Source organism: Panthera tigris, chromosome C1 (genome assembly GCF_018350195.1).
Source record: "Panthera tigris isolate Pti1 chromosome C1, P.tigris_Pti1_mat1.1, whole genome shotgun sequence".
Taxonomy (NCBI): domain Eukaryota; kingdom Metazoa; phylum Chordata; class Mammalia; order Carnivora; family Felidae; genus Panthera; species Panthera tigris.
In genome coordinates, this window is record NC_056667.1 from 217524647 (window position 1) to 217550403 (window position 25757).

At 54.7% G+C, this 25757-nt stretch overlaps 1 protein-coding gene and 1 long non-coding RNA gene across 4 annotated transcripts in view; both read left to right on the forward strand.

Moving 5' to 3' along the window:
- The first annotated feature begins 384 nt into the window (after nucleotides 1-384).
- On the forward strand, nucleotides 385-1393 carry LOC122241502. The gene is made up of 2 exons (XR_006221672.1): nucleotides 385-496; nucleotides 1025-1393. It is a non-coding gene; the product is annotated as an uncharacterized LOC122241502 (long non-coding RNA).
- Nucleotides 1394-4591: 3198 nt separating this feature from the next.
- The window catches only part of TWIST2 (twist family bHLH transcription factor 2), a 50020-nt gene continuing 28854 nt past the window's right edge, over nucleotides 4592-25757 (forward strand). Inside the window, exons 1-2 of one of the 3 annotated variants that reach the window (XM_042997792.1) lie at nucleotides 4592-5109; nucleotides 24463-24563. In XM_042997792.1, the coding sequence (XP_042853726.1) occupies nucleotides 4592-5074 (483 nt within the window). In that variant the 3' untranslated portion in view covers nucleotides 5075-5109; nucleotides 24463-24563. Of the gene's footprint in view, nucleotides 5110-24046; nucleotides 24069-24462; nucleotides 24564-25757 lie in introns of those variants that run through there. The other 2 variants (XM_042997793.1, XM_042997791.1) reach the window with 2 other exon arrangements.

Below are 25757 nucleotides of genomic sequence, written 5' to 3' on the forward strand. Positions count from 1 at the left end.
AACGATGCCGCCTTGAAGGCTGTGAGGAAGCCAGCCAGGTGGCCGTCCCGGGGCGGACAGTTCCAGGTAGGCTCACGCAAGAGTCCAGGTGCTGTGTGGGGACAGGGGTGGAGTGAGCCCGAGCCCCAGGACAGGATATCAGGGCGGTGACAGGGCATTATCACTGTCACGCTGACCAGCCTTCCGGATCGCGGTAACCACAGGCTTTTACAAAAAGTGAGACAGGCCCTTTTGGGGTTCTGAGAACAGGAGCGTCAGACCGGACTGCATCTGTGTGACACCATTTAACCTGTCCCAGGAGCCTGCGCTGGATTCCTGGGCACTGGCCGCCGAGTCCGGAGGCTGGAGATTTGGTAGGAATCCCTCATGTTGGTTGGCATGGATGAGGTTTGCAAACTGATGATGTAATAATCCTACTGTTCCACCCTCATTTATTATCTGGGGGACATCTGAAGGACTTTGCTCATCAGCTTTTGTTACTCTGAAGTGTGATTTGGTAAGAAAGCCTGGCTAGGTGCTGCCTCTTTTCCTTCACTCCCCAGTTTCCAGAATCATGACTGCATTTCCCATCACCGGCCAAAGATGGCCAGTAAGTCTTTTATTTGACTAACATTATACACGCATGGATTTTTACCATTTGCTGTGTTTCTGCCCGTCACAGTTTTTGCTCTCACCGATGCCTACCCGGCACTATCTTTGGCCAATGGAGGCCTCTTTCGACGCATTCCCGAGTCCTGCCGTGACCGCTTCCGTGTTTTCTGGCACAGGAAGATACCCTCCGCTCATCTCGCACATGTTTCCCCCACACCTGAAGTCAGCCATTTCTTCCAGGAGAGAACACTATCTGAGCCCTCGTGGCTCTCGTTGCCACCAGATGGATCAACCTTTCTAGGTCTTTCCAGTGGTCAGGGTCAGGAAATGCACTGTTTCAGAGATAACACATCACGAGTTCATACTGATACTCCAACATGGGACACTCTTGCCTAATTTGTTTCATTTCATATTTGTATCTCTTTTCTTTTAGGCTGGAGATCTTGATTCCCACAGACGGAAACATACCAGGTGACGGGCGTTAGCTCACGGGTTCAGAATGACAACAGCAATATTGTCACCAGAAACATGAACGCTGAGGACACCTGAAGTCCTTTTTGCCTTTGCAGTGTATGCCGTTAGGGCTACAGAGTCAACTCCCGTGTTTACGGCCACCTTCAGTGATTCCTGTGCCCCGGGGGAGCCCCAGAGATGATACAAAATCGTCTACATTGTCTGATTCTGCTTTCGACTTTTAGGGTTTTTTAAAAAATATTTTTCATTCTGATTTAATTTTTTTATAACTATGTAAAACATCCGTATGATGCCAAAGTCAAATTTATAAACCAAAGTTTATGCGGAAGAACGTGGCTTGTGTCCCAGACCCCGACACCCTGTTCTCTCTCTCCCATTCTATTTATGCCATTTATTTCCACTGTGGCGTTTTATTGAAACGTGGTGTATATCCCAAGACAAAAAACTCATAAGGTGAGTTTGTTGCAAGAACAACTTTGATTTGATCTTAAAGGCACACAGGTGTGTCAAAGGACAACGTTGGCCCACATTACAAGTGAACGTTAACGCTGTCAAGAACCCGCACGTCCTGGGGAGGGCCCTAGTGCACCCCTTCCAGACCCCAGTCCAGAGGTGGGGGGGTGGGGGCTCGGGCAGGGCTCCTTTGTAGAGAATGGCCCCGCCTGCACTGGCTGGTCCACGCGGGAAGTGACTTATCAGAAGCCACGCTAAACCTGCCAGGGAGCTGAGTAAGCAGGCTCGGGGCAGAGCTCGAGCTCACTTCCAGATCGTGCCGCAGCACTGGGGCTCCTGCCTTACTGCACCCGGAAAACAGTGGCTCTAGAACCACCCTGGAATCCGGGGTCTGCTGCCCTGGCAGGGCCACGCCTGCTGTGCTCCCTCCTGAAAACTGATGCTCACACCCAAACTCTAGGCATCCAGGGGACCACACACTGTGCTGCCCAGCAAAGCCAAACACATCCAGCACCAGACTACAGGACTGGGCAGAGTGGACGGCCCTCCTCCCCCTACACATGCCACCAGAGTGCTCCTGCAGCCCAGGGCCTGCCAAGGTCGGAGGAAGGTCATCTTGGCCTGCCATGCCCCGCAGTTTGAGAAGCAACAGAAGAACGATGGAAGGAGAGTGGGCACCCAGCTGCCACATGCACGGGGAGGAAGTGTTGAAATGGTAGAAACAGAACGTTGAAATGGTAGAAACAGAATGACCACCAACACTGGTCAGAGGCGCTTCTGAGTGATGTCTCAGGGGGATGTTCTTAAGGCCATTTTTGAAACGAGACTCTTGCCTATACGGGATGTGTGGCGTGGACGTTAGGTTTCAGCCCTTTGTCAGTGTGCCTCTAGCCTGCCTGGGTTACCGCTGCGATGTAGGCAGATGACTGACTCTTAGACCTGACTTCTAGAAGGTGTCCTGCTGCGGATCACCAGGAGGAGACACAGAGATGGGGGCGGGGGGCGGGGCAGACTCCAAGGTCAGGATCTGCCGTCTCCAGCTTGGGAAGCCTCCAGCGTGGGGAGTCTGTCACGGGGCTGATTTAAGCTGGGCCAACACGGGGGCCTGGGTCTTTGGCCTCCCCAGACGTAGGGACACATGGAGTTGGAAAAGGGCAGCAGATCGCTGAGGTCCTGCGGTGAGCCAGGCAGAGGGTCCAAGGCGAGTCTGGGAAGGAGCAGCAAGCCCTGGAAAGCCTGTGCCTCGCGCCGGCAGGACGGGTGGGAAGCAGGCTTCCCTCTTGGCCTCTCTGGTTCCTCACATTTACTTTCTAAGTTTAGAGAACGATACAGAAAGCCAGATCAACTGCGGGCCTTCCCAGAGCAGGGGAAGGGGCGGTCTGGCGGGGTGGGGCTGCGCGAGCCGACTGGGCAGGACCCTTCAGTCACAGGATCATGAAGCCAGCGGGTGGGTCAGAAACTGCCAACGGCCACCTCTGTGCGAGGGCCTGAACTTCCCAGGCCTCTGCTCCGCTCACTGCTAGGGAAATGATCCCTTGAGCGGCCCGCGGGTTTCCTAACGCGGTGGTCGCGGCCCGCCCGGCGGCCCAGGAGCCGCGGAGGCCCAGCGCTCCGCCGCCCCGAGTTCAACTTCAATAAAAGGGCCCAGCCCGCCCTTGATCACGCGGCTTGCCTGACAGCCCGGCTCAGGCCCGGGCCTAATTGAGCCCGGGTCACCTGGGAATAGGTTCAAAGGCATCAAAGCCGTAAACCACCTCCAGGCCCCGAGCCAGAGCGGCCTGGCGAACAAAGAGCCCCCCGGACCACTTCAAACGCGCCCGCGCGCGGCGTCCAGATGGCGCGGGGCCGGGGTCCGCGGTGTCGCCCGCCGAGGCCGGGCCCCGCGCTCCCGCCGCCCCGCGCCCTCCTGGCCGCAGGCGCCCGGCGCAGGGAAGGCGGCGCAGCTCCCCACACTGCCCTCCGTCCCCACGCCGGCGCGCGAAGCAGAAGGGGAGCGCAGAGGCTGGGACCCCGCGCGAGGGGCCTGAAGATCGCCCCCGCCCCGCACCCGGCATCGCGGGCAGGGCCGAGCAGGTGGGCGCGGTGGGCACCGGGCGCTCCCGCAGAGGCTCGCGGCTGCGGCGCTCCAGTGAGAAAGCACTTAGAAGGAGGGTCTGCAAAGGGCGTCGGGGCCGGGGATCCCCAGAAAGTCAGGGTGGGAAACCACAGCGGACACAAAGCCTGGGCAGAGCCGGCGCGCGTGGCCTGATTCCCGCGGCGCGCGCGAGGCCAGCGGCATCTCCGCGGGCTCCCGGGTGTCCGCACGCCCGTAGTCCGGGCGCCGGGACCCTTGGCCGCGCACGTCCTCCACCCCGGGCTGAGGGTGAGGGTCGCCGCGCGGGCTCGCGGCGCGCCCGGGGGCGGGGGTTGGGCAGCCAAGGAGCGCACAGGCCGGGGCACCCCCGGGGGCTCCCCGCCTGGTCCTCACCTCCTGGGAGCGGCCTCTAGGGTAGGACTCGGCTCCCGCGCCCCTCGCGCCCTCGCGCCCCCGCGCCCTCGCGCCCCCGGGAGATCCCGCAGCCTCGGCGGAGCCGGATCTGCACGTTAAGCGGCAGACAAAGCGGGTCCGCGATGCCCAGGGCGCCGGGCGGCCGGAGGGTGGTCGGATCCCGGGGTGGGGGCGCGCGCGGCGCGCGAGAGGGCCCGGCCTCCGGGGTGCCCGCCGCGGCCGGGGCCGAAGGGGGAGGCAAAACTGAAAGTGCCGCGCCGGGGGGCGGGGGCGGCCGGCGAAGGCCCCAGAGCTCGTCCTGCCCCCGGCCGCCGCGGCCAATCAGCGCGCCGCCCTCGCTCCTGACAACTATTTAGCAACCCAGCCCGGCTAGAGTTTCCAAAAAAGTTAGAATAACTTCCTCTCCCGGAGACCTCGGTTTTGCACGAGCCGGCCTTGAAATCAGAGCCTTTCCAGCAGCTCCGGGAGCGTGTGCTCGGCGACCGCGGGCTTGGCCAGCGGCGCGCGCTCGGCGCCCGGCGCCCCCCCCCCCGCCCCCCGCCCCGCGCCCCCCGCCCCCAGCCCCAAGCGCGCCGGGCGGGCGCCATGGAGGAGGGCTCCAGCTCGCCCGTGTCCCCCGTGGACAGCCTGGGCACCAGCGAGGAGGAGCTCGAGAGGCAGCCCAAGCGCTTCGGCCGGAAGCGGCGCTACAGCAAGAAGTCGAGCGAAGATGGCAGTCCGACCCCGGGCAAGCGCGGCAGGAAGGGCAGCCCGAGCGCGCAGTCCTTCGAGGAGCTGCAGAGCCAGCGCATCCTGGCCAACGTGCGCGAGCGCCAGCGCACCCAGTCGCTGAACGAGGCCTTCGCGGCGCTGCGCAAGATCATCCCCACGCTGCCCTCGGACAAGCTCAGCAAGATCCAGACGCTCAAGCTGGCCGCCAGGTACATAGACTTCCTCTACCAGGTCCTGCAGAGCGACGAGATGGACAATAAGATGGCCAGCTGCAGCTACGTGGCCCACGAGCGCCTCAGCTACGCCTTCTCCGTGTGGCGCATGGAGGGCGCGTGGTCCATGTCGGCCTCCCACTAGCGCCGCGCCACCCACGTCCGGACCCGCGCGCCAGGGTAGGTGCTGCGCGCGACCGGCGCCCTCCGCGGCGGGGGGGGGGTGGGGTGGGGGGGTGGGGGTGGGGCGGGAAGGGGGTGTGGGGGGGCGGGCGGCCCGTGCCGCCCTCCTCGGGGAGGCCCCGCGGCCCGCGGCCGCGTGCTCGGGGTGCGTGTTGACTCGCGGCGGCAGATGGGGGTCGGCCGGGAAGCTCCCGGGTCCCAGGGGCACCCTTGCGGCCTCTTGCAGACTTCCCCGCCGGGTGTCAGTCGGCGGTGGGGTGGGGTGGCGGCCGGTGACAGGCGTCCTTCCCCATCCTTGGCGCCTGTGGGTGACTGTCGGGGGAGAGGGCATCGGAGGAGCCGCGGGCGGGCGGCCGGCAGGGGCGGAGGGACGGGAAGCCTCTGCCCGGTGCGCCCTGCGGGGCCGAGGCCGCGCGGGAGGCTGCCGGAGCCGGGCTGCGCCGGGCGGCGGCTTCGCCCTCTGCCCGCGGAGCCGCGGGGCGCGTTCGTGGTGCGGACGCGCGGCTCTCGCGGACTTCGGGAGCCCGGCCGGCCGGGAGGGGCGCAGAGCCGCGGGCCGGCGGCCAGGCTGTCCCGGGGAGGGCGGGAGGACGCTGTCCTGCGCCGGCGGCTCCGGGGCCGCTGCGGCGGGACAGCCCGGGGCGGCCCTGCCCGGGAGCGCGGGGGACAGGGCCGGGACCGGGGCGCCGAGACCGCAGCGCCTGGGCCGGGGGCGGCCCTGGACGAGGCGGTGGCGGGCGGGGGGCCGGGGGGGGGGTCGGAACCCCGTGGCCCGCAGGCAGGTGGAGCCGGGAGCCTCTGGTTCCAGCCTTGAACCTGGAGAGTCCGGGACGGGGCTCTGCCCGCGCTGCGTCCCGGCCTCGCAGCGTCGCGCGACGGGGCCGGGCTGGGAAGCGGGGTTGCGGGAAGGGACAGGCGGGGCGGGCCAGGCCCCGCGCGGGAGGAGGCGGAGGGGACGCAGCCGCCCAGAGCCTTGGAAATTCTGGTTTGCTCCGGAAGAGCGCTCAGGGCGCCCTGCACCGGCTCCCTTTCAGGAGACACCTTGGAAGTCCCTTTAGACCAGCTTAACTCCGGAGGCGCCGTCCTTTCCAGAAGGCTCGGTGAGGCCGGTGGGCATCTCCCTTCCAAAGGACCCTCTTGGGCAATGGGAGGGTGCAAGATATATTGGGGGAGGGGAGGGTAGAAATCCTCACTACCTCGTATGCTTCGGTTTCGTGTTCATTGTTCATCTCGCAGTGTTTTTCTAAGTCTCTGCTTCACACAGAAGGAATTTAGATTAATCCTGAGCGTGCCCCCGCCCGTGCTCCCAAACATATCTATTTCTTTTTTTATGTGGGTCTCTAATATCTCCAAATGTTTTTGCTGTGGCCACGCAAGGCCCATCCAGCACAGGTGGATTTTTAAAAAGTTCTTATTTCTGTGCCACTGAAAATTCTTTTGCTGAAACAGCCCCCTAAGATAACGATTGTTTTATAGGTTTTTTAAAAAAGGATTTTTAGTGGAGAATAACACGGGCATCGTCTCGTATCTTTGTCAAAAACAGATGGAAAGTTTCTCAATCACATATTTTTCTAGGGAAGAAAGTTTGGATTGGCTGAGCAGTAAAATGCTACAGGGGGTTAATACATTAATTCTGGGTTTTGCTGCCTAAATTATGAGCTTCCATTAGTTAATTCCATTTACCCTTTATACCATCCACGGTTTACATCACATCTGAAGAAAGGACAAACAGATGAGGAATGTCATCGTTGTTAAACATACATGCATAGCTTTGTTTAAGGGAAATGTCAACAGAATTATCATTAAGACTTCCCTCCAGAAAATTATTGAAAGCATATTCCAGGAGACATTACCTTAATGAAAAATTTAGTAAAATCATTTAAAATTCATTTAAAAATAATTACATTCCTCCAACTTAGAGAATCAGACATAGATCACAAGTAACGATTATATAAAAATCAAAGGCAGCACCTTATTCATTAAAAGTGTTGATTTTTTGGGGGAAAAATGCTTAAAATATAACAGATAACACATTCAGCTAGAGAGCAAATGATCACGTGGGGGCCCATGTATTTTTATTTTTATATACTTGGATGTAACAGGCTAATTCTAGTAAACCAGTTTCTGTAGGGAGATAACCACGCTCTACGAGAAGAGAAGGGACATGTGTAAATTTTTGATACACTAATAATTATAGATACACCTTGTTTTTACTTAATCAGACTCGTTAGGCAAGCGTTTTTGTATTTTTTGTTTGTTTTTATCACACTGTCTGTGAATAGAAATACAATCATGATTGGTTTGATTTCCTGGAAATGTTGCTAAATGACATTTGTTATTTATTTGTAACCTTTTTAACTGACAGGGTGTTAGTTATCTATATCAGCAAACAGTTTCTAGACTTTTCAGTAAATCGCGTGTGATTTTAATGTCTTAACATGAGATGCTTTCACATGTGTCCAGACGAACAGCAGCAACCATAAAAAGCCTAAATTGTCCTTTGATATAAAGAGAAGCACAGAAAATGGTGGAGGGTTCAGCTGGTGCTAATATTTACCCTCGCTTTCTTCTTTGGCCTGGTATTTAAACACACAAATACACAATAAATCAGGTGTCTTTGGACGGTCAGCTGGGTTCATCGAATCGGACAAAACTCCAAAGAAATTTTTGGTATTCTCATTAGAAGCAGGGTCAGAGGCACCTGGCTTGGAGGAAGGGGACGATTAGCAGACATTTTTCCTATTCTCTGCTTTGTCATTAAAGAAAACATCTTCCCTAACTCGTGCAATACGCAGATTTTCAGTAGGTTACTGTACTCAACAAACTACTTTTTATCCCTGCTCCCTGCCCCCCGAGAACTTGTACTCACTTTGCAGAACAGAGTATGACCCTCTCACCATCTGAAAAGTGTGCAAGCCTGTTCCTTCCTCTTGGGCACTTCCTTCTTGGAGGTGTTTGTTACCTGCTCTATTTGGCATGCTAACCGATCTCAAAATTAATTCCCCGTGGAGAATGTATGTGCAGAATCCCAGGAGAGCTTTTGATTGATCAGAAGAAGTGGACCGAAAGACTGAGCTCCCAGAAATAGAAGTGATGTTTTGTTATAAAATAGCCGTCAGTAAGATGCAGTATAGGGGGCTGACCTCCGAGATGTGGGTGTTGTCTAAGTATCTGAAGCTACGCTTTCAACCTTGCCTGATGCATCTGGCCGGAGCGGGGGCTGGTGGGATGGGGCTTTGAGAGCGGCTGCTTGAGGTCGTTTGAAATAGAGCATTTTATTGAAGTTTTCTGACAACCATACTGTTTTCAGACAAGTCTTGAGCCCGAAAGAACGGAGTTTCCATCTTCCCTGTTCCACTCTATTCCGGACGGACATTACAGATGCCAGATTCCTCTAGCCTGGCAAAAAGACCATAACGTAAACTCTCTCTGAGCAGAGCACTATAACTCATAAGTTTAGTTTAAATCTGGGCTTAAAAAAAAAACAAATATTTTAATAAGCCAATTTTAAAGGCTGAACTTTTATGACAGTTTTTAAGCTTAGTATTTATATTAATCTATTCTCACTGGTGTCTTTAAAAACTCCGTGAATGCATGCTGGAATGTCTGTTTATGTATGTGTCTCTTCCTGGGAAAGGATAAATGTGTTGCAGAAAGCAAACCAAATACAAAGTTCTCCACCAGCAAAGAGTTCACGAATGAGGCAATAAAACTCAAAGAAGAGGTGAGTGAGTTACTGTAGCCAAGAAGCAGCCATAAAGGAGAAGGAGAATCTAACCTAAGAGATACAGACAGGATGCATTCAAAAGTAAAGGCCAGATGGAATACTGCAAACAGAAACTCTTTAAAAAGATACTCCGCATGGTCACCTGAGTGTCCACGTGTGATAAAGTTGTATGGAATGAAACGCACGCCCGCACGCACGCACAAGTGCACGTAAAACTGGTGAAATGTGAGTTAAGTCGTGGAAATTGTATTAGCGTCAATTTCCCGGTTGTGATATTACATTATAGTTTTGCAAGATGTTACCGTTGGGGGAAACTTAAGTAAAGAGTATAAGAGAATTTCTCTGTATTATTTCTTACAACCTCATGTGAATCTACAGTTACCTCAGAATGAAAAGTTTCAAGGAAAGATATTCCACAAGAATTTAAAATTTTTCATATATCCAAAGAAGCACATTATAGAAGGAATTATTATGCCTCGTCTTGGGGTAAGAAACTAAAAATGTGGTTTGAGCCCATTTTTTTTCTTGATGTCATTTGTCTGTTGTACTTGTTTTCAGAATGTGTAGAATCCCTGTGTGTTTCCAGTGTAGAGTTGAAGGCGGTTCCTTGTAATTTTTAGAGTGGAATCCCGGAAAATCTGAGAGGAGAAATACCAATCAATCCCAGTATTTATTCCTATCCTCAGAAACAAAATATTTTTCAAATAAATTTTATGAAATATTTACCCCAAACAGACCCAGCTTGATACTAATATACTAAATACTAAGATACTAAGATACTAAATCTACACTGACATGCGTGAAACACACACATAATTCTAAAGCCCGCGATTTGTAAAAATTATTCACCAAGAGGTGTAGAGATTAAAGTTTTAGTATTTAGAGCCATACACAGAGGAAGAGGAAAAAGAGAGAGAGAGAGAGAGAGAGAGAGGGAAAAGGAGAGGGAGAGATCAAACCCTAAACTCAGTCATGGTTGTTTTAAAGTAATATTTGTTTGTTCTAGGAACATATTTTGTGTTTGGTTCAGTGGTAAACCTTTGAACGCAATTTAGTTATATTAAATGTGCCTTAATTTAATGTTTGTTTTGGAATGCGATACAGCGACATTAACGATGTGATTTTCATGCTGATGTAAACTAGGTCACAATGGGATTTTTCTTCAGTGACTACTAAGGGTGGTCTTGCTCTAGGAGACTTGAGTCAGAAACTGGGAAAGCCAGCAGGCAGCCTCATTCCGGCACGAGGAAACTTCTAATGGTTAATTGAAGATAGAGTCGTTTTGAACCAAAACAGTGTTTTGCCTGCTTCGAATATCGGTATTGCTTTTCGTACAGCTCGATGGTTCAGAGTAACAGACACCTGCGATTATGTGTACGAAGCCCGTGGTTGAGGGAGCTCAGCGCGTGGGGTCTGTGGACACTTGGTGCTTAGAACCCAGTTTCCCATCCCGATATGCTTTCTTCTGTTACTTGACCGGGGTGGGGGGTGGGGAATGGAGATGACCCGGCTTCTCGTGACCTCCTCTATAGAATCGTAACTTTACTTCTCAACTCCTAAGACCAATACCTTTAAAATTGGCACATCCCCCTCTCTTTCGATCACAATTTCCCCATCAGTGAAATGAAGGGTAACCCAAAGAGCTTTCAGTTACTGGAAAATACTTTTTCTTTTTAGCTCACATTCGGCCTTTAAAAAAATAGTCATCAGCATCATTGGGGGGGGGGGGAAATGGTAAATTTAGTTATGTTGTCTGGCATTAGATTTGTATGTCCCACTGTTTCGTTTTTGACAGAGAGAGTTCACATTTGTTTTTCTGAACGTGGAGATCTGGTGTGTGACTGACTCAGGAAAGATTTGGGCAGAAACCTTGGTTTCCATTAACCCTTTGGTGGTGACCAGACATCAAATCCCAACCCCGTAGCCGAGGTCTGTGGTCCCACCCTGAGACTTTCCCGAGCACCAGACAGGGCCACTCAGCACAGAACAACTTAGGGCAGGTTTTTAGCCTTTTGCTTCGAGGAGGGAGGAATCGGGAAGGGAAACTTTAGCTGGTTTCCTCCTGGAGGAAAAAAAAATGCCCACATTTTTGTTGTTAATGCTGTTTTACTACTGCTAAGCAAACAAAATGCCACGCTCTTTTCTCTTACTCTGAGCATGTCTCTTAAGAGATTCAAGAGATCTTTTTTTTTCTTTTCTTTCTTTTTTTTTTTTTTTCCCCCTGCTTCCGTGGCAAGTGGGGGCTCCAGAAGGGACAGCTTGTAAAATAAACAAACTCCCTAAAAGAAAACACAGGCCCATAGTTTACAGTCTCTGACTCTGTCTACTGCCACGGTGGATTTCTTTGTGTGTTCTACTTTGATTTAACGTTCTGGAAGTCAAAATGCAAGCAGGCAGCGTCTTCCTTCAAACGAGAGCTCTAGAAATAAAAGATCAAACTGCTATTTCCTTTCCTTGATCTCGGTTCTTAAAGTAGATTTGGCTCGTGAAGGGTGTGCAGGGGGATCAGAAACCAAAAGCCACTTGCGTTGTTTGACTTTTCCGACCCGGGGGTGCAGAGTGCCTGTCAGCCAGAGACGTCTGGCTCAGTGCAAGGACCGAAGGCAGGCTGGCCTGCGGGGTTAGGAGGTCCTGCGCTGACTTCCAGGAGGCTGCGTGGACCGAGAATCCCGTTCTTACGAGACCGCCTGTGAGGTGTCTGTCGTTTCTCTGGGATTTAAATGCCTGATTTGCTGCAAATTGGGAAGGAAAGGAGGGAGGCGAAGGCGTGATTTTCTGTCTCCAATTGAGACGTGTTGCCTTCACGTCATTGAGCCCCACAGACCGACAGCATCCTCACCAAAAACGGGTTTTCCCGAATTTAAACCGTTCGCAAACGCGAACCATATAGAAATGGGTCCCTAACTATAATCAAAACTGACCTTCCTCTCTTTCGTGATGTCTGCATGCGTGGGTGGGAAACCCAGAGAGAAGGATTTGATCCTTTGCACATTTTTTCCTGCCTGGTGAGCATTTCCTCCCCAGCCGTGCCCTTCACCACCCACCCCTACACCCAGCTTTCCTTCTTGTCTTCTTTAGCTGAGGGCTCCTCTGTGTTGTTATTACTGTTATCCGAAGCCCACGTACATTTTCATATTATGATAAGCGATAAAGGGTGAACAGAAAGCCCATCGTCAGGTTCCAGAGACAGCACAACCCCACATGGCGAGGAAACACGCCGGGATTGGGCGGCTGTGGGTCCGGGAAGTTTGGTGCAGCTCATGAGCGAGGTCCACCCAGCACCCCCCGCGCCCGCCTGGGCTCGGTGACTCCCTGTCCTCAATTGCCCATCGTCACTATTTCCTAAGAAAGCTGCTCCACTGATCCTAGAACAGAAGTGTGCCAGAGATCTGGACCCCAGGAAACCTGATGTATCCCGGTTTTATTATTTTTTTTCTCTCGTGCAACCTGAGTGGCTTCAGCCACCCCAAACCCCCCGGGGACCGTGTGGTGACCCCACGAGCGCACACTGGTGTTTTGTGGCATCGTCGGTAGGGCCGAGGCGGATCTCCGTGCGCACAGAGCTCATCTCCCGTGGAGTTGCTGAGGTGTGAGGAAGGGTCCGTACGGTGAAACACTCGGAGGGAAGAATTAACTTAAGGCGATTGTGCTGGATGTTAAATTACTGCCAATTCCAAAGCTCCCCTGTGGACTCCTTTTTGAGGATAGGGATCTTCTTCCACTTCAGTAGGCATAAAGTGAGGGCCGTGATGTATGTACCTGCTGGCTCATCTCAGGATAGCTCTTATGCTGCGCCCACTTTTGTGTAGTGACATTTCAGAAATGGGCGCTTTCCTACAATTTCATCGTTGAGCCATCTGCTCTCCTCGCGGGTCTCCGAAGGCTCCACACACGTGAATCCAGCGTCTCACGATTTATTAAAGGGGAAAGGTGACGGGGCGACCGAGCGGGTGGAGGCCCCTTGATGAGAAAACGCAAGGCCCGGGCTTGGGTGCCGCGATGCCTCCCCCTGTGCTGCTTGCTGGAGGCACACGGATCACTTCTTCCCTCCGGGCCCCTCGGGAGGGAGCGGAAAATGCTTTATCAGAATAAACACGCTGCCCGCCTTCCCGGAAAAAGGACGCTTCGTTCACACCCAGCAAGGCCACCTCAATTCTTCTGCCTCCACGCCCCAGGCAGGAGGCCACCCAGGCCACAGTGACTTTACAAGTGTTTTCGCCTCTTACTTTGTTCCAAGGGGCGTCAGGAAAGTGCCCGGCCACTGCCAGTGGCCGTGTGCAGATTCTCCAAACCCATCTCTTGTGGTGTACGTTTCTTTTTTGAAAGATGCAGCAAATCTCGGTTACTGCTAGTTACATAATGTTCCTTTTTCCAGGCAGCACGAGGGGAAGGGCAGTGTGCGCAGACAGAGGGCGAGGCTGGGGTGCCTTTCTGGGTCCCCTGCTTTCCCCTGCGTGATCCTGGGCGACGGGAACCAATAACCCGCGCACTGGGAGGGCTTTCCAGCGCCCGTGGCTCCGTGTAACCAGCGTGACTCTCCACGGTGGGTTTTGCGATTTATTGAAGTCACTGTTCCCAGAAGACACCGTATGGAGTACTTTCCCTTAGTAAACTCCTCCTGCGTGGCATTTTTCTGTTTGGGGAAATTTTAATTAGGCGGAAACCACAGTCTGTGGCCTCTGTAGGAGCCGGCTGGGTCCCCGAGTTAATCTGTTGGGCAAACCCAACAGGGTTTGGGTCTAGGGGATCAACGAGACTTTCCTGAAGCTGCACGTGGGGTGGACACTCCCGCTCTCAGCCCGCGGTTGTGCGTGGCCTGGGTAAGGCGTCGCCTCTCTGGGACTCAGTTTCCCTCTATGCGAATGAGGGAGTGAGTTTCTGATGCCCTGCAGCTGTCAGTATTCTGTGAGTCAGTGTGACCAGGCCACTCCCCGCTGGCTGTACGCCCCCCAAAAATCGAAAGCAGGGTCTCCACCGAAAAACGTGCGGCTGTGTGTTCATTGCAGTGCTGCTCGCGAGAGCCGCAAGGTGAAAACAGCACGGGCGTCTGCCGGCTGCGGGGTCAGCAAAATGCGGGCTAGCCCCACGGCGGGATGTTGTTCAGCCGTAAGAAGGAGCGAGACGCCGGCACCTGCTGTCACACGGACGGACCCCGGAAACGCGACGCTGAGTCTCAGAAGTCACGCGCAGGAGACCGAATGTGGTAGGGTTCCATCTGGACGAAAAATCCGGAATGGGCAAAAGTGCATCTGTGGCTTCCAGGGCCCGGAGGAGGGGGCCTGGGACAGAATTGCTTAACGGGTGTGGGATTTCTGTTCAGGGTGATGAAAAAGTTCTAGAAATAGATAGTGATGATGCTTGCACAACAGGGTGAGGGCTGTGCGCTCAATTCCACTGGACTTTATACTTTAAAATGGCCAAAACGATAAATGTCAATTATGTGTATTTTACAAACCCCAAAATATCCTGTGACACAGACCGTGGGTCTCTCTGGTAACAAGGAGGACTGCAGTGGGGCCGACGGGGGGGAGGTGTTAAACCTTCAGCTTCTCACCCCTTTCCAGAGGCGCTGTTCGGTTTATTCACGTGATTCTGTGCTTATCCCATTATCCTTCCCTTCAAGTTATCCCTGCCTGAAAATGTTTCTTTTTCTCTTTGGAAATCTATTTCCTAATGTGGTTCTAAAAAAAAAAAAAACAAAAATACGTCCAAGAACTCTGATAACATACTTGACATTTCGTTGCCCACCCTTTGGTTTTGGTGGCCCGTCAGTTATCTCTCTGGAAGCCCCTCCATGGACTGAGTCTTCTCACACTTTTGGGGGTGACGGATGGGGAAGGGGTGACCCCAGCTTGTGCGTTGTTTGCAGTGCACCCAGCCGAAAGCAGGGGGCATTTTCCCCATGTGTAGTGGGGCGGGAGGGGTGGTGCATGGACATTTTGACCCATCCAGCAGTGGTCTCCCCGGGCCTGTCGGTGGGTCAGACCATTTCAGGCTCAGAGAGACCCTGGAGAGGTCGATGCTGCCACCAGGGACATGATGATTCCTGAAAAGCGGGGCCTGCGGCTCAGGGCTGCTCCTCTGAGTGAATCCCTCTCCCCCCGGGACTGGGAATAGAACAAAGGGTGGTGTGTGTGCTCTTGTGCTGTCCCCAGACACGGTGCAGCCAGGACGGTGGCACGAGGTCATTCCGGCCAATGGGACGGTGTTTCCTCTCCTTCCTCCCCTGATCCGTCCACCTTGCTGTGTCTCCTGAGCCTCCTGTGCCCTCGGGACCCACGCCGGAGGGAGGGGGCGGCATAGTGGCTTTCCCGGGGCTTCCGTGGCCACGATCCAGCTCCGTTTCTTTTTTAAACACTCTCACCTTCATGGTGTTGCACAGTCAGCACTTTGAGACACTCACAGAAACCACAAAGATCGTGTTGGGCTCATGCATTGTTAGCGTCTGGGGAATCCAGGCAGAAGGGCTCAGAACTGGGAGCAGGTCCCAGAGAACCTTCCCAGGAGAGTGGGGTTGCCCAGAGCAAAGGACGGTGCTGTCTGTCCATTCCCGGTCCCCTGCCCCACTAGAGGGACGGCCACCAGGGAGGGAGGGAGAGAGACAGAGAGTCCCCACGTGCTGACAAGGAGGGCTCCAGGGAGAGACAGCAGGAGGGGACCTGGCTGTCCGCACCCCTGGTTGTGCACCTGTCCTGCCGGGAGCCTGGGTCACCTTGAGCGGCACATGTTATGTCGGGGCCCCCATCCGTCAGCCCCACGTGGGTTCCCGGCTGCAGAGGGGCCACACTCTGATCTGTCAGCGGGTTACGCACCCTCGCGGTGCACCCAGACCCTCTGCTCTCCTCTCTCCTGCTTCCGAGTACCTGAACAGGAGCCTCGGGCTTATCCACATGCACTGCGAGCCTCGGGACACTGGGGCCCGCGCTCCGGTCAGGATAGGGCACAAAGCGGAGGGTCTCTGGCCCTTGATTGTGCAGTTGGTTTTCAGACATACCATCCAGGTGACGTGAACCAAATTTGGTGCCCCTGGGTGAGCAGCACACAGAGTGCCCCCTCCTTCCCACTCACCTGCCCTTCTTACTGTCCCCAAAGCAGGTCAGGCCTCGGTGTCCCGATGTCCACCCACTCAGCTAACTCCCTGGCCGCATCTGCTGTCGAAGCTAGTAGAAAATCAGGCTTCCTGGTGAACCCAAGGGGATGCATTCACTTTACCCCATCGAAGCCCCATGCTTCGTGCGGCATCCATCACCTGCAGCGTGTGGCCACAGACGGAGTGCGGTGGGGACACCCAGGTCGCCGTCCCACAGAAGCCAACAGTGAACATTCAGGGGACCTAAGTGACACTTACTAATGGGGACCCCTCACGGCCTCTGCTTCCTGAAGCTGATCATTCCAAGCGTGGCAAAGCGCAAGATACGAAGGAAAAAATAACAGACTAAATTAAAATTTGAAATTTTATGTATCAAAAAATTACGACAATCAGAAACTTTTCATGAGCCAGGAAGGAAGTACTTACCAATGTATGGTACAGTGAATCTTACTAGACAAAGAGCCCTTAAAAATCCAAAAGAAAATGGGGCACCTGGGTGGCTCAGTCCATTAAGTGTCTGGCCCTTGATTCTGGCTCAGGTCATGATCTCACGATTCGTGGGATAGAGCCCCACGTTGGGCTCTGTGCTGACCCGCTTGGGATTCTCTCTCTCTGCCTCTCTCTCTGCCCCTGCCTCACTCGTGCTCGCTCACTCACTCTCTCTAAATAAATAAATAAGTAAATAAACTTAAAAAACCCCAGTGGAAAATAAGGGTCATAATACGAATTTACAAAAGAAGAAGTTCAGTTGTCCAGTCAACATATGACAAGTGTTGAACTTCAGCAATAATCCAAGAAATGGAAAATAAGCAGGAGGATACCATTTTTTAATTACATTGGAAAGATGAGAACCCTCAGTATTAAGGAAAGCGTGAGGAACCAGGCCATCTCGTCTCTGACAGTGAGAAGGTAAATTGTAAAATCTTTGCGAAGAGATTTTGACAATGGATAAGAGAAGATTTAAAATTTGGAAATTCCCTTTGAGACAAGCAAGGCCGGTTTTAGGCATTATCCTGAGCGAACGATGGTCGAATCTGACCAGCAACAAAGAGATTCCTATCAGCTTTGCTAATATTAGTGAGATCCTTCAAATGTCCTGGGAAAAGGGTGAATAAATTGTGGTTTATCCATCCACTGAAACACTACACAGCCAGAAAACTGTGTCTTGTAAGCAAATACTTGGTCATCGAGGGAAATGGCCCCCTAGTGGAGCAGATCCTCTGACCCCAGGTTGCAGAATCAGAGTGTGCGTTTGCATGGGTGCGTCTGTCACAAGAGCGGATGCCTCTCGGCCAAAGCGGGAGTCAGAGATCTTCCTTTCCTTCTTATTATTCTCATTGGCTTTCCTTCTTTCCCAAATTTTCTGCAAATGCCAGGGTCTTACTCCAAGAAAACGGTGCTTTTTAAAGGCAGGGTAGGGGCGCCTGGGTGGCTCAGTCGGTTAGGCGGCCGACTTCGGCTCAGGTCACGTCTCGCGGTCCGTGAGTTCGAGCCCCGCATCGGGCTCTGTGCTGACAGCTCGGAGCCTGGAGCCTGTTTCAGATTCTGTGTCTCCCTCTCTCTCTGCCCCTCCCCCGTTCATGCTCTGTCTCTCTCTGTCTCAAAAATAAATAAACGTTAAAAAAAAATAAAAAAAAATAAATAAAGGCAGGGTCGAGGGTGTGCACAAGCGAGTCGTTGGTCTGGACTCTGCTGACCCCTCCCCTGCGTGCCCATTGCAAAGCCCCGCTCCTGAGGGACCAGCCTGTTGTTACCCTCGCTGGACCCTCCTCTCAATATTACAGGTTTGGTGCCACCTGAAGTCACGTAAGAAAAAAATAATTATTTTTCTGTCTTCTGCAACCCTCGGCTCAAGACCCTGACCGTTCTTTTTATGCGGTGCCTTTAATGGTAGTTTAATTTGATACGCTTTTCCAGAACGTATGAATATGGCCCAGCCTGACTCCCTGGAGGAACTGAGAGTTTGTTTGGGGCAGCAGGGCTGTGTATGGGTTTCCTGCGATGACGGGAATTCAGGAATTCGCTTGTCCTTGTCCTTGCCCCCCAGTGGTACCCCCCCATTGGCTAACAACACCCTCACTTGTCTTTATTTTGTAAACTCGTCTCCATGTATTTGGGGATGTATGTTCTTAATCACAAACCACTTCAGATGTATAGAAGTAAGTGGAAGAAATACAACGAACTCACGGACTGTTCTCCTAACCCAAACTGGGAGGAGAAATACGACAGAAGCCCCCTTACCTTGTGGAGCCGTTTGTACTCACTGATGATCGGAATGAGAAGTTAAAACCACTCCCCCCTAGCCCCTGGCCTTCTGTGGTGGCCCGTGAGCACTCGGGACTGGAGGGGACACCGGTGGGCCAGGGCGTTCGTCCCCCCACCAGCAGGCCCTGTTGTGCAGAGCCCTCCCCGCCCCTAGTGCCTGAATCACACCTCCACCTCCCTGGGGACCTGACACCAGCCTCGAGTCCCCAGGCACAGCCCCCGGCTCCTAGTTTCACGTTCCCCTTCGGATCCTCAGCCATAATCTAATTTGCACTAGGCCTGCCTTCTCTCACCCCTGGGCTGCGCTTGAGGCATACTTCTGGCAAGTTCTGGGACCACACTTGCCAGATGACCAAACCCTCTTCAGAAACATGACTGAAATATTTGTAAGTTTCCATCGCGGCCGGTGAAGCGGCCCGAGGCTCGGGGAGGGAGAGCCCCGCGCGTGTGCGTGCGTGCTCCAGGTTGCCTCCCGTCCACACACCCGTCCACACGCCGTGGCTGCCAAGCCAGCCGTGCGTTAATCCTCAACCCGAAACCACAGATACCTTCTGCTGTCGCGACACAGAGAAACCAGGAGGTTAACGGCCGGGTTGGTCCCCGCCGTGGGCCTCCTGCCTGAATCAGAGCCGACCGTGGAGCAAAGCGGGTGACTCAGAGCCATGGCTTTCTGTCTTCTGGCTGTTCAAGTAAACAGCAGGGAGGCTTGAATGGGAGGCCAGGAGCGCAGGGCAGAGGCGGCTCCCGGCTCCTGAGGGCGGGCGTGGGCAGAGGGAGCGTGGGCACACGCTCGTGGGACTGGAGTGGAGGCTGGTGCCCATGGGGCCACGGCAGGGCCCAGAGGGGTCGGGGGGGGGTGGGTATGTGGTGAGTGCAGGCCTTGGGGGCTCAGAGATGCCAGGCCAGGGTCCACCCTGGCCCGGGGTCTGTGTTGCGCTCCACCCCCCCCCAAAAATGCCTGTTGGGGACATTCCTGCACAAAGTTGCCCTTCAGTAAGCTCCTGTGCACTGAGGAAGGCGGTCCTTGGGATTTCCCAACTCCTTTGGGACCCTCTGTAAGGTGGAGAGTGTCAGGCACGCATCGGGGCCTGGCCTCAGGATCTGGGAGGGGGAAAGGCTGGGGGCTCTGGAAAACTCACAGGGTGTAGCTGGGGTGACCTAGATTCAGGGGGGACCGGGTGGTCTCGCCCAACCCAGACCTGGCTGCAGAGGGGTCTTAGGAGCTCCCGTGTCCCGCTCCAGACTGGCAGCGGGGGTAAGCGACTATGGCAGAAGCACTCTGCCCTGCAGGGGTGCGCAGAGCAGAGCAGACGGGCAGAGACGCTGAGTGCCCGCAGCTGAGGCTCTGGCCCACCCCGCCCCCTGACCACAGCACTTGGCCCGTAGTGTTATTTTAATCCTGAAAACAACCCAGTCCGGTTGGGTCTCTAACTGCCACTCCCCAGGTGGGAAAACTGAGGGGCTTTGGTGGCTCAGCTAAGGGCACCCAGCCAGCAGTGGGCAGAGGCAGGAATTGAACCGAGGCCGTCTGCGCCTTCAGCAGACTGTCTAGGAGCGAAGATTTCCCTTCTATGTCAAATATGGCCCAGCTCCTGCTCTGGGGCCGTGCTGTTCCTTTGGGCGTCTCTGGCTCAGCCAAGGTGGTGGTCCCCAAATGTAGCAGGGCAGTTCCTCGGAGAGAGAGGGGAGAGGCCCGGCCCAGCATATGTGGCATTTCCTAGGCCCTTGACCTCTGCTCGTGGGCGGCCCAGCCAGCTCACGCTGCCGGGTGAGGGCTGACCTCGCCCCCCGTGCTGCCCCTGCACCTGTGCAGCTTGCTGTTGGCAGGACTCGGTGAGGCAGGCTGGGTGCTGTTCAGCCTGGACACCGGGGTCCCCGGGACCAGAAATGGGCAGGTTGCCCCTCTCCTCTCCTGGGCATCTCTTGGCTCTTCATGCCCAGCGATTAAACCTTTGAACTTGCAGGGCCAGGGAAGAAGGGGAATCTCGGGGTCTGTACTATCAAGACTTTGCTGGTTTGGAGCTTCTTTTCCTGTAGGAGGCCGGGAACCTTCTTCCAGCCTAAAGAAACCACACCCCCTTTACAAATACGTGGCGTAAGTAAGGACGCAGATTCAGTGTTCTTGGTCACCCCCCCCCACCCCCCGTCTGTATTACACCGGCGTGTGATTGCCTATGATTCCCGATAGTGGAACATCTCCCGTCCCTCCGTGCTGTGAATTGCCATTTATTAATATTTTATTATGACTTGACTCTTTCAGAGCAGTGTAATTTTGTTCACAGCAGAATGGCGGGAAAGTAGGGAGATTTCCTGCGCCCCACCCCCCACCTGCACACAGGCACGCCCTGTCCTGTTAGCAGCACCCCACCAGAGGTGGGGGGTACACGTGTTACGGTGGATGAGCCCACACAGACGCATCTCGGTCACCCAAAGTCCACAGTGTACACGAGGGCTCACTCCTCTGTGGTCGTGGACAAGCGTGTAGTGACACGGAGCCATCACTGTGCTGTCGTCGAGTCCCTTCGCTGCCCCAAGAATCCTCTGCGCCTCCCCTGCTCCTCCCCTTCTCCCCCTGGCCCCCGACCCCTGGCCACCACTGATCTTTTTACTGTCTCTGTAGTTTTGCCTTTTCCAGAAGATCCCATAGTTGGAACCATACAGCCTGCAGGCTTTCCAGACTGGCTTCTTTCACTTGATAACACGTGTTTCCGGTTCCTTCGTGGCCTCTCGTGGCTCGATGGCGCATTTCTTTCTAGCATCGTCCGGGTGCACCACCGTCCATGCGTCCAGCTACCGAAGGGTACCCTGGGTGCTTCCAAGTTTTGGCGGTTATGAATAAAGCTGCCAGAAGCATCCGCGTGCAGGTTTTTGTGTGGATGTAAGCATGCAACTTCTGTGGGTGCCTGCTAAAGAGTACACATGCCAGAGTGCATGGCGAGAGTGTTTCCTTCGGTGAGAAACGTCGGGCTGCCTTCCACGTGCGGTCCCCGGTGCGTCCCTCCTGGCCCCCTCGCCCCACACCCTCGCCGGCAGCCGGTCCTGTCGGCGTTCCGGGTATGGGCTCTTCCGACAGGTGTGCGGTGGCCTTCTTTACACCAGCGGCCAGTGGCCCCTTCCCAGGCCACGTCTGATTTAACCACGTAAGCGGTTGGTGGAACACGTGCGTCACGTGCCCCTCATGGTGTGTGGCACCCTGGGGCGTGTCGAATGCCGGCTCCTTTATGCCAGCCCCACCGTGGGGCTGCCCTGGTCCCTTCGTGGCTGCGGGCCCTGCTCTTCTGATTCCCAGGCATCCTCCAGAAGAGCTCCCCAGGGCGGGGAAGGGGTCTCGCCCTTTCGCTGCACACCCAGCACTGCAGCAGGGACCGGCAGGGGGCAGGGGTCCAAAGGAGGGGCAGAGTGGATGAGCGATCCAGGCACCTGCCTCTCTGCGCGTCACCTCTTGGCTCTCGGTGCCTCTGTGCGGCCTTCCCTTCACCAGCATGCCCCTATCTCCACACCTCCCTCCAGTACCCAGCCCGGCATCCCCTTCTTGGGGGCCCCGGCAGTCCTCCTGCAGTGTTTCAGGTGAACCCCGAGCTCCCCATGTCTGGTGCGCCCCTAGTAATGACCTCCAGGCACCTGCTTGCCCGTTTCCCTGGGAGCAGCTTCGGGACCACGGCTTGGTTGTGTGTTACGACTGCCCGGTCCGATCCACAGCCAGGCCCCTGGTTTGTACGTGGGACGTGTTTGCATGTTGCAGAAATGCAATAGTGGGGATTCGTGCAGGGTCCGTGATCCAAAACCACATTTTCTCGGGGGCAGGAAAGAGCGTTTGTGATTTATCCTTCCCCGGCTGCTTCTGAGAACACTCCTGGCAGCCTGCGGGCCTTGAGTTTGCTGCTGAGAGTGGAGTCAGCCTCGTCTTGGGAGGGCCTTGTCCGCTCTACAAGCCAGTGGCAGTTTGCAGGCCGGGGGCTCCTGGGGCCGTGTCCCCTAAATCGCTCTCTGCAGAAGAAGAGGGTGGAGAGAGAGAGAGAGGGCACCTGGCACAATGCGTCCTAACAGGGGTGATCTTCGGGGGTAGAGGCACACGTTGGTCTGCGGGGGGATTTGTGGAGTGAAATGCTGTGCTCTGTGCGATGTCATCTCCTCTGGCCTCAACACACACACACACACACACACACACACACACACTCAGTGAAGTGCCCGTGTCTCACCAGGCTTTATTTAGTGGCTTTGGGGTGTGGGGGTCAGTAAGAACCCAGCCTGGTTCCTGGGGTGCTTGGGCCCCAATGGGAGAGTCGTGGCTGGGTACCTTTCAATAAAACAGGAAAGAGTGCTGTCTCCCAGCCTGCCCACCGCGTGCCAACAAGCACATCCAAGGACTGAGTGCAGCATGGGGTCCGCTGTTGCAGATGAAGTGACTGAAAGCCAAACACGGACATGCAGTAGTGTCCTCATCAGAAGGGAGCTGCTGGGTGGGCTGGGAGGCCGGGGGCAAAGGGTCTCTCAAGGCCTCCTCCGCACCCCCAAGGGCCGGGTGACGCGGGGAGGTGGACCATGGGGACCAGTGCGCGCACCGCCGGGTGGGAGGGGGCTGAGGGGGGCTGTCCCATCACGTGGGGCGTGAGCAGGTGGCTGAGTGGAAGGCTGAAGGTAATGGAAACCCCTGGAGCTGCAGTCAGGGGAGGGTGGAGGTCATCATGGGCTCCGTCCCCCCGACCCGAGCCTGAGCCACCGCGCCCCCGGGTGCACCAGCCTGGGGCTCCCAGAGGACTAGAGGCTCTCGGCCGACCCTGGAATAGCTACCTTGGAGGGAGCTCTGGGGGGCCCCGGGGCCTTCCTGGGTCAGGGCTGAGGCTGGGGGGGCCCCCGGGTTGCAAGCTCACCATCTGCCCGGATCTGACCCCTCACTCTGGTGCACATTGTGTTTCGGTGATTCTGCAGCCGAGCGAGACTTAACGCACACACGACCCATAGCTTTGGCTCCGAGGAGAGGTGAGGAGGCCGTCTAAGGCACACGGCACTTGGGGGCGTGGCCAGCACAGACCCAGCCACCCCCACCCCCATCACTTGGTCACGCCATCACTGGGCTGGACCACAGGGCCCCTAGCTGCCCCTCACGAGATAAAAGATGCTGTTTCCAGGGTGGGCAGCTGAGCATCCCTGGCTGAGACTGTCCAGATCACTGCGTTCCGAGCTGGTGATTCTCCAGTACCAGGTTCCCCACACCGTCCTGGGTGCCCACTGGCGCAGACATGGCCAACTGGGCTCGGTGTGGCGATTGGCACAGTGTGGAGGGGACGTATTCTAATGGCTCAGCAAGTACTGAGGAACTCCCTGCATGTCAGGCACAGTACAGGGGCCTGAAGCAGCCATGAAGTCCCCACGACAGTCCAGCGACTGGGGTGGGGGCTACTCCTCGCATTTTCTAGATCCGAGTATGGGTCTCAGAGGGGTCATTACCCATCAGGCCCAGTCCGTGTGCTGGCTGGGGGCTGGTTGGGATTGAATTTATGCGCTCTGACCCCATGGTGGTGCCTCTCCCCCAGTCTTCAGGGGCCTGTGATCTTGAAGAGAGAATCGTTCCCTGACCTGTGTTCTCAGGGGTATCTGACATCTGCAAGATTCCGGCTGGTTTGGAGATGGGGGGGGGCGGACGTAGAGAAGGAACAAATGTGACAGCTCAGCACGGCCACAGCTGGATGCTGTGCACAGGGGTCCTGCCTTGCTGGGAGCAGCGGGCGCGGGGACTGACATGTGACTGAGGGAATGCCGCGTGACGAGGCGGTGTTGGAGGTGCTGTCCGATCATGTTAGGGGGGAGAGCGGGGTGCAGATGTCTGATGCTTCACGTGGTTTTCCTTCAAGGATGTGGCCGGGGAGGACTCCACAGAGAGATACCAATGCGTGCCAGACTCACTCGAAAAGTGAGTGATGAGGATTTGTCCACCCAGGGCGGGAAGGCACGTCGACGGCAGTGAGGAGCTCTTTCAGAGAGGTGATGGCCACAGGCTACTGCCATAACTTGTTCACCACCATGGGGTTGGAACTTTATTGCAGAAAGAACAGTCTGGGCCCTCTCGGGAAAATTTTCAGAAGACAGGCAACAAAAGCAAAAATAGACCAAAGGGACTTATCAACCCTAATGGACAGGGTGACAACGGCTGGCTGCAGAGTGGGAGAAGATCTTGGCAAATTTGTTAACATCCAGAACGCGTAAAGAAAGTCTACAGCTTAACAATTTGTGATCTGATTTGTAATCGGATAATCTGATTTTTAAAAAGGGCAAAGGACTTGAATCGACATTTCTCCGAAGATCATCTACAAATGGCCAACGCGTACAAGAAAAGGTGCTTCACGTCCCTAAACGCAAGAGAAGTGCAAATCAAACCACAGCTATCCCCTCGCACCCATCAGGACAGAAAGGTGAGGTGTTGGCGAGGACGTGGAGAAAGGGGAACCCTCGTGTGGTGTGCGTGGGAACGCGGACTGGTGCAGCCACTGCGGAAAACAGCGTGGAGGTTCCGTAAAAAGTTAAACATGGAACTATCCTGGTTCTGGGCATACACCCAAAAGGATGGAAAGCTGGGTCTCTCAAGAGAGATGTGTGTGCCCGCGTTCATGACAGGCGTCAAGAGGAGGAAGCAGCCGAAATGTTCTTGGAGGGCTGGGCGGATCAACCCCTCGTGGTCTACCCCTGCAGTAGAACAACTTAAAAGGAAGGATGTTCGGACACCCGCCACAACGTGGAGGGACCTGGGACATCGACACTCAGTGAAACAAGCCAGTCACAAAAAAGACAAATGATGCATGGTTCCACTTACATGAGGAGTCGGATGCATGGAGACAGAAGCCTCGCAAGAGGAAAATGGGGAATGTTTCATGGAAACAGAGTTTTAGTTTTGCAAGATGAAAAAGTTCTGGGGATCGGTTGCACAATAACGTGGACATTCCATTCACCGTTGAGATGTACACTTGAAGATAATAAAGATGTGGGGTGCCTGGGGGGCTCAGAGGGGTAAGCGTCCGACTTCGGCTCAGGTCATGATCTCGTGGTCCGTGGGTTCGAGCCCCACATCAGGCTCTGTGCTGACCGCTCAGAGCCTGGAGCCCGCTTCGGATTCTGTGTCTCCCTCTCTCTCTGCCCCTCCCCTGCTCACACGCTGTCTCTCTCTCAAAAATAAATAAAGATTAAAAAAAATTTTTTTTAAATGACAAAGATGGTAAAATTTGTGCCATGTGTGTGTTTTTAAGGTAGGAATATACATTTATTTTCAGTCCAGGTACCCTACATACATCATCTCATTTGACTTTTACAACTTTCAGATGTAGGCCTTTTTTCTTTTTGTTGAGACGTCATCGACATATAACATTGTATCAGTTGTAGGTGTAGGACACAGCGATTTGATACTTGTGGATATTGTGAAATGGTCTCCCCGAAACGTCTGGTTAACATCAGCCACGGTAATAGTTACAACACTGTTTCTTCTAGCGCGATGAACACTTTTAAGATCTTATCTCTTAGCCACGGTCAAATATTCAAGACAGTGTTATTAGCTGTAGTCACCATGCTGTGCGT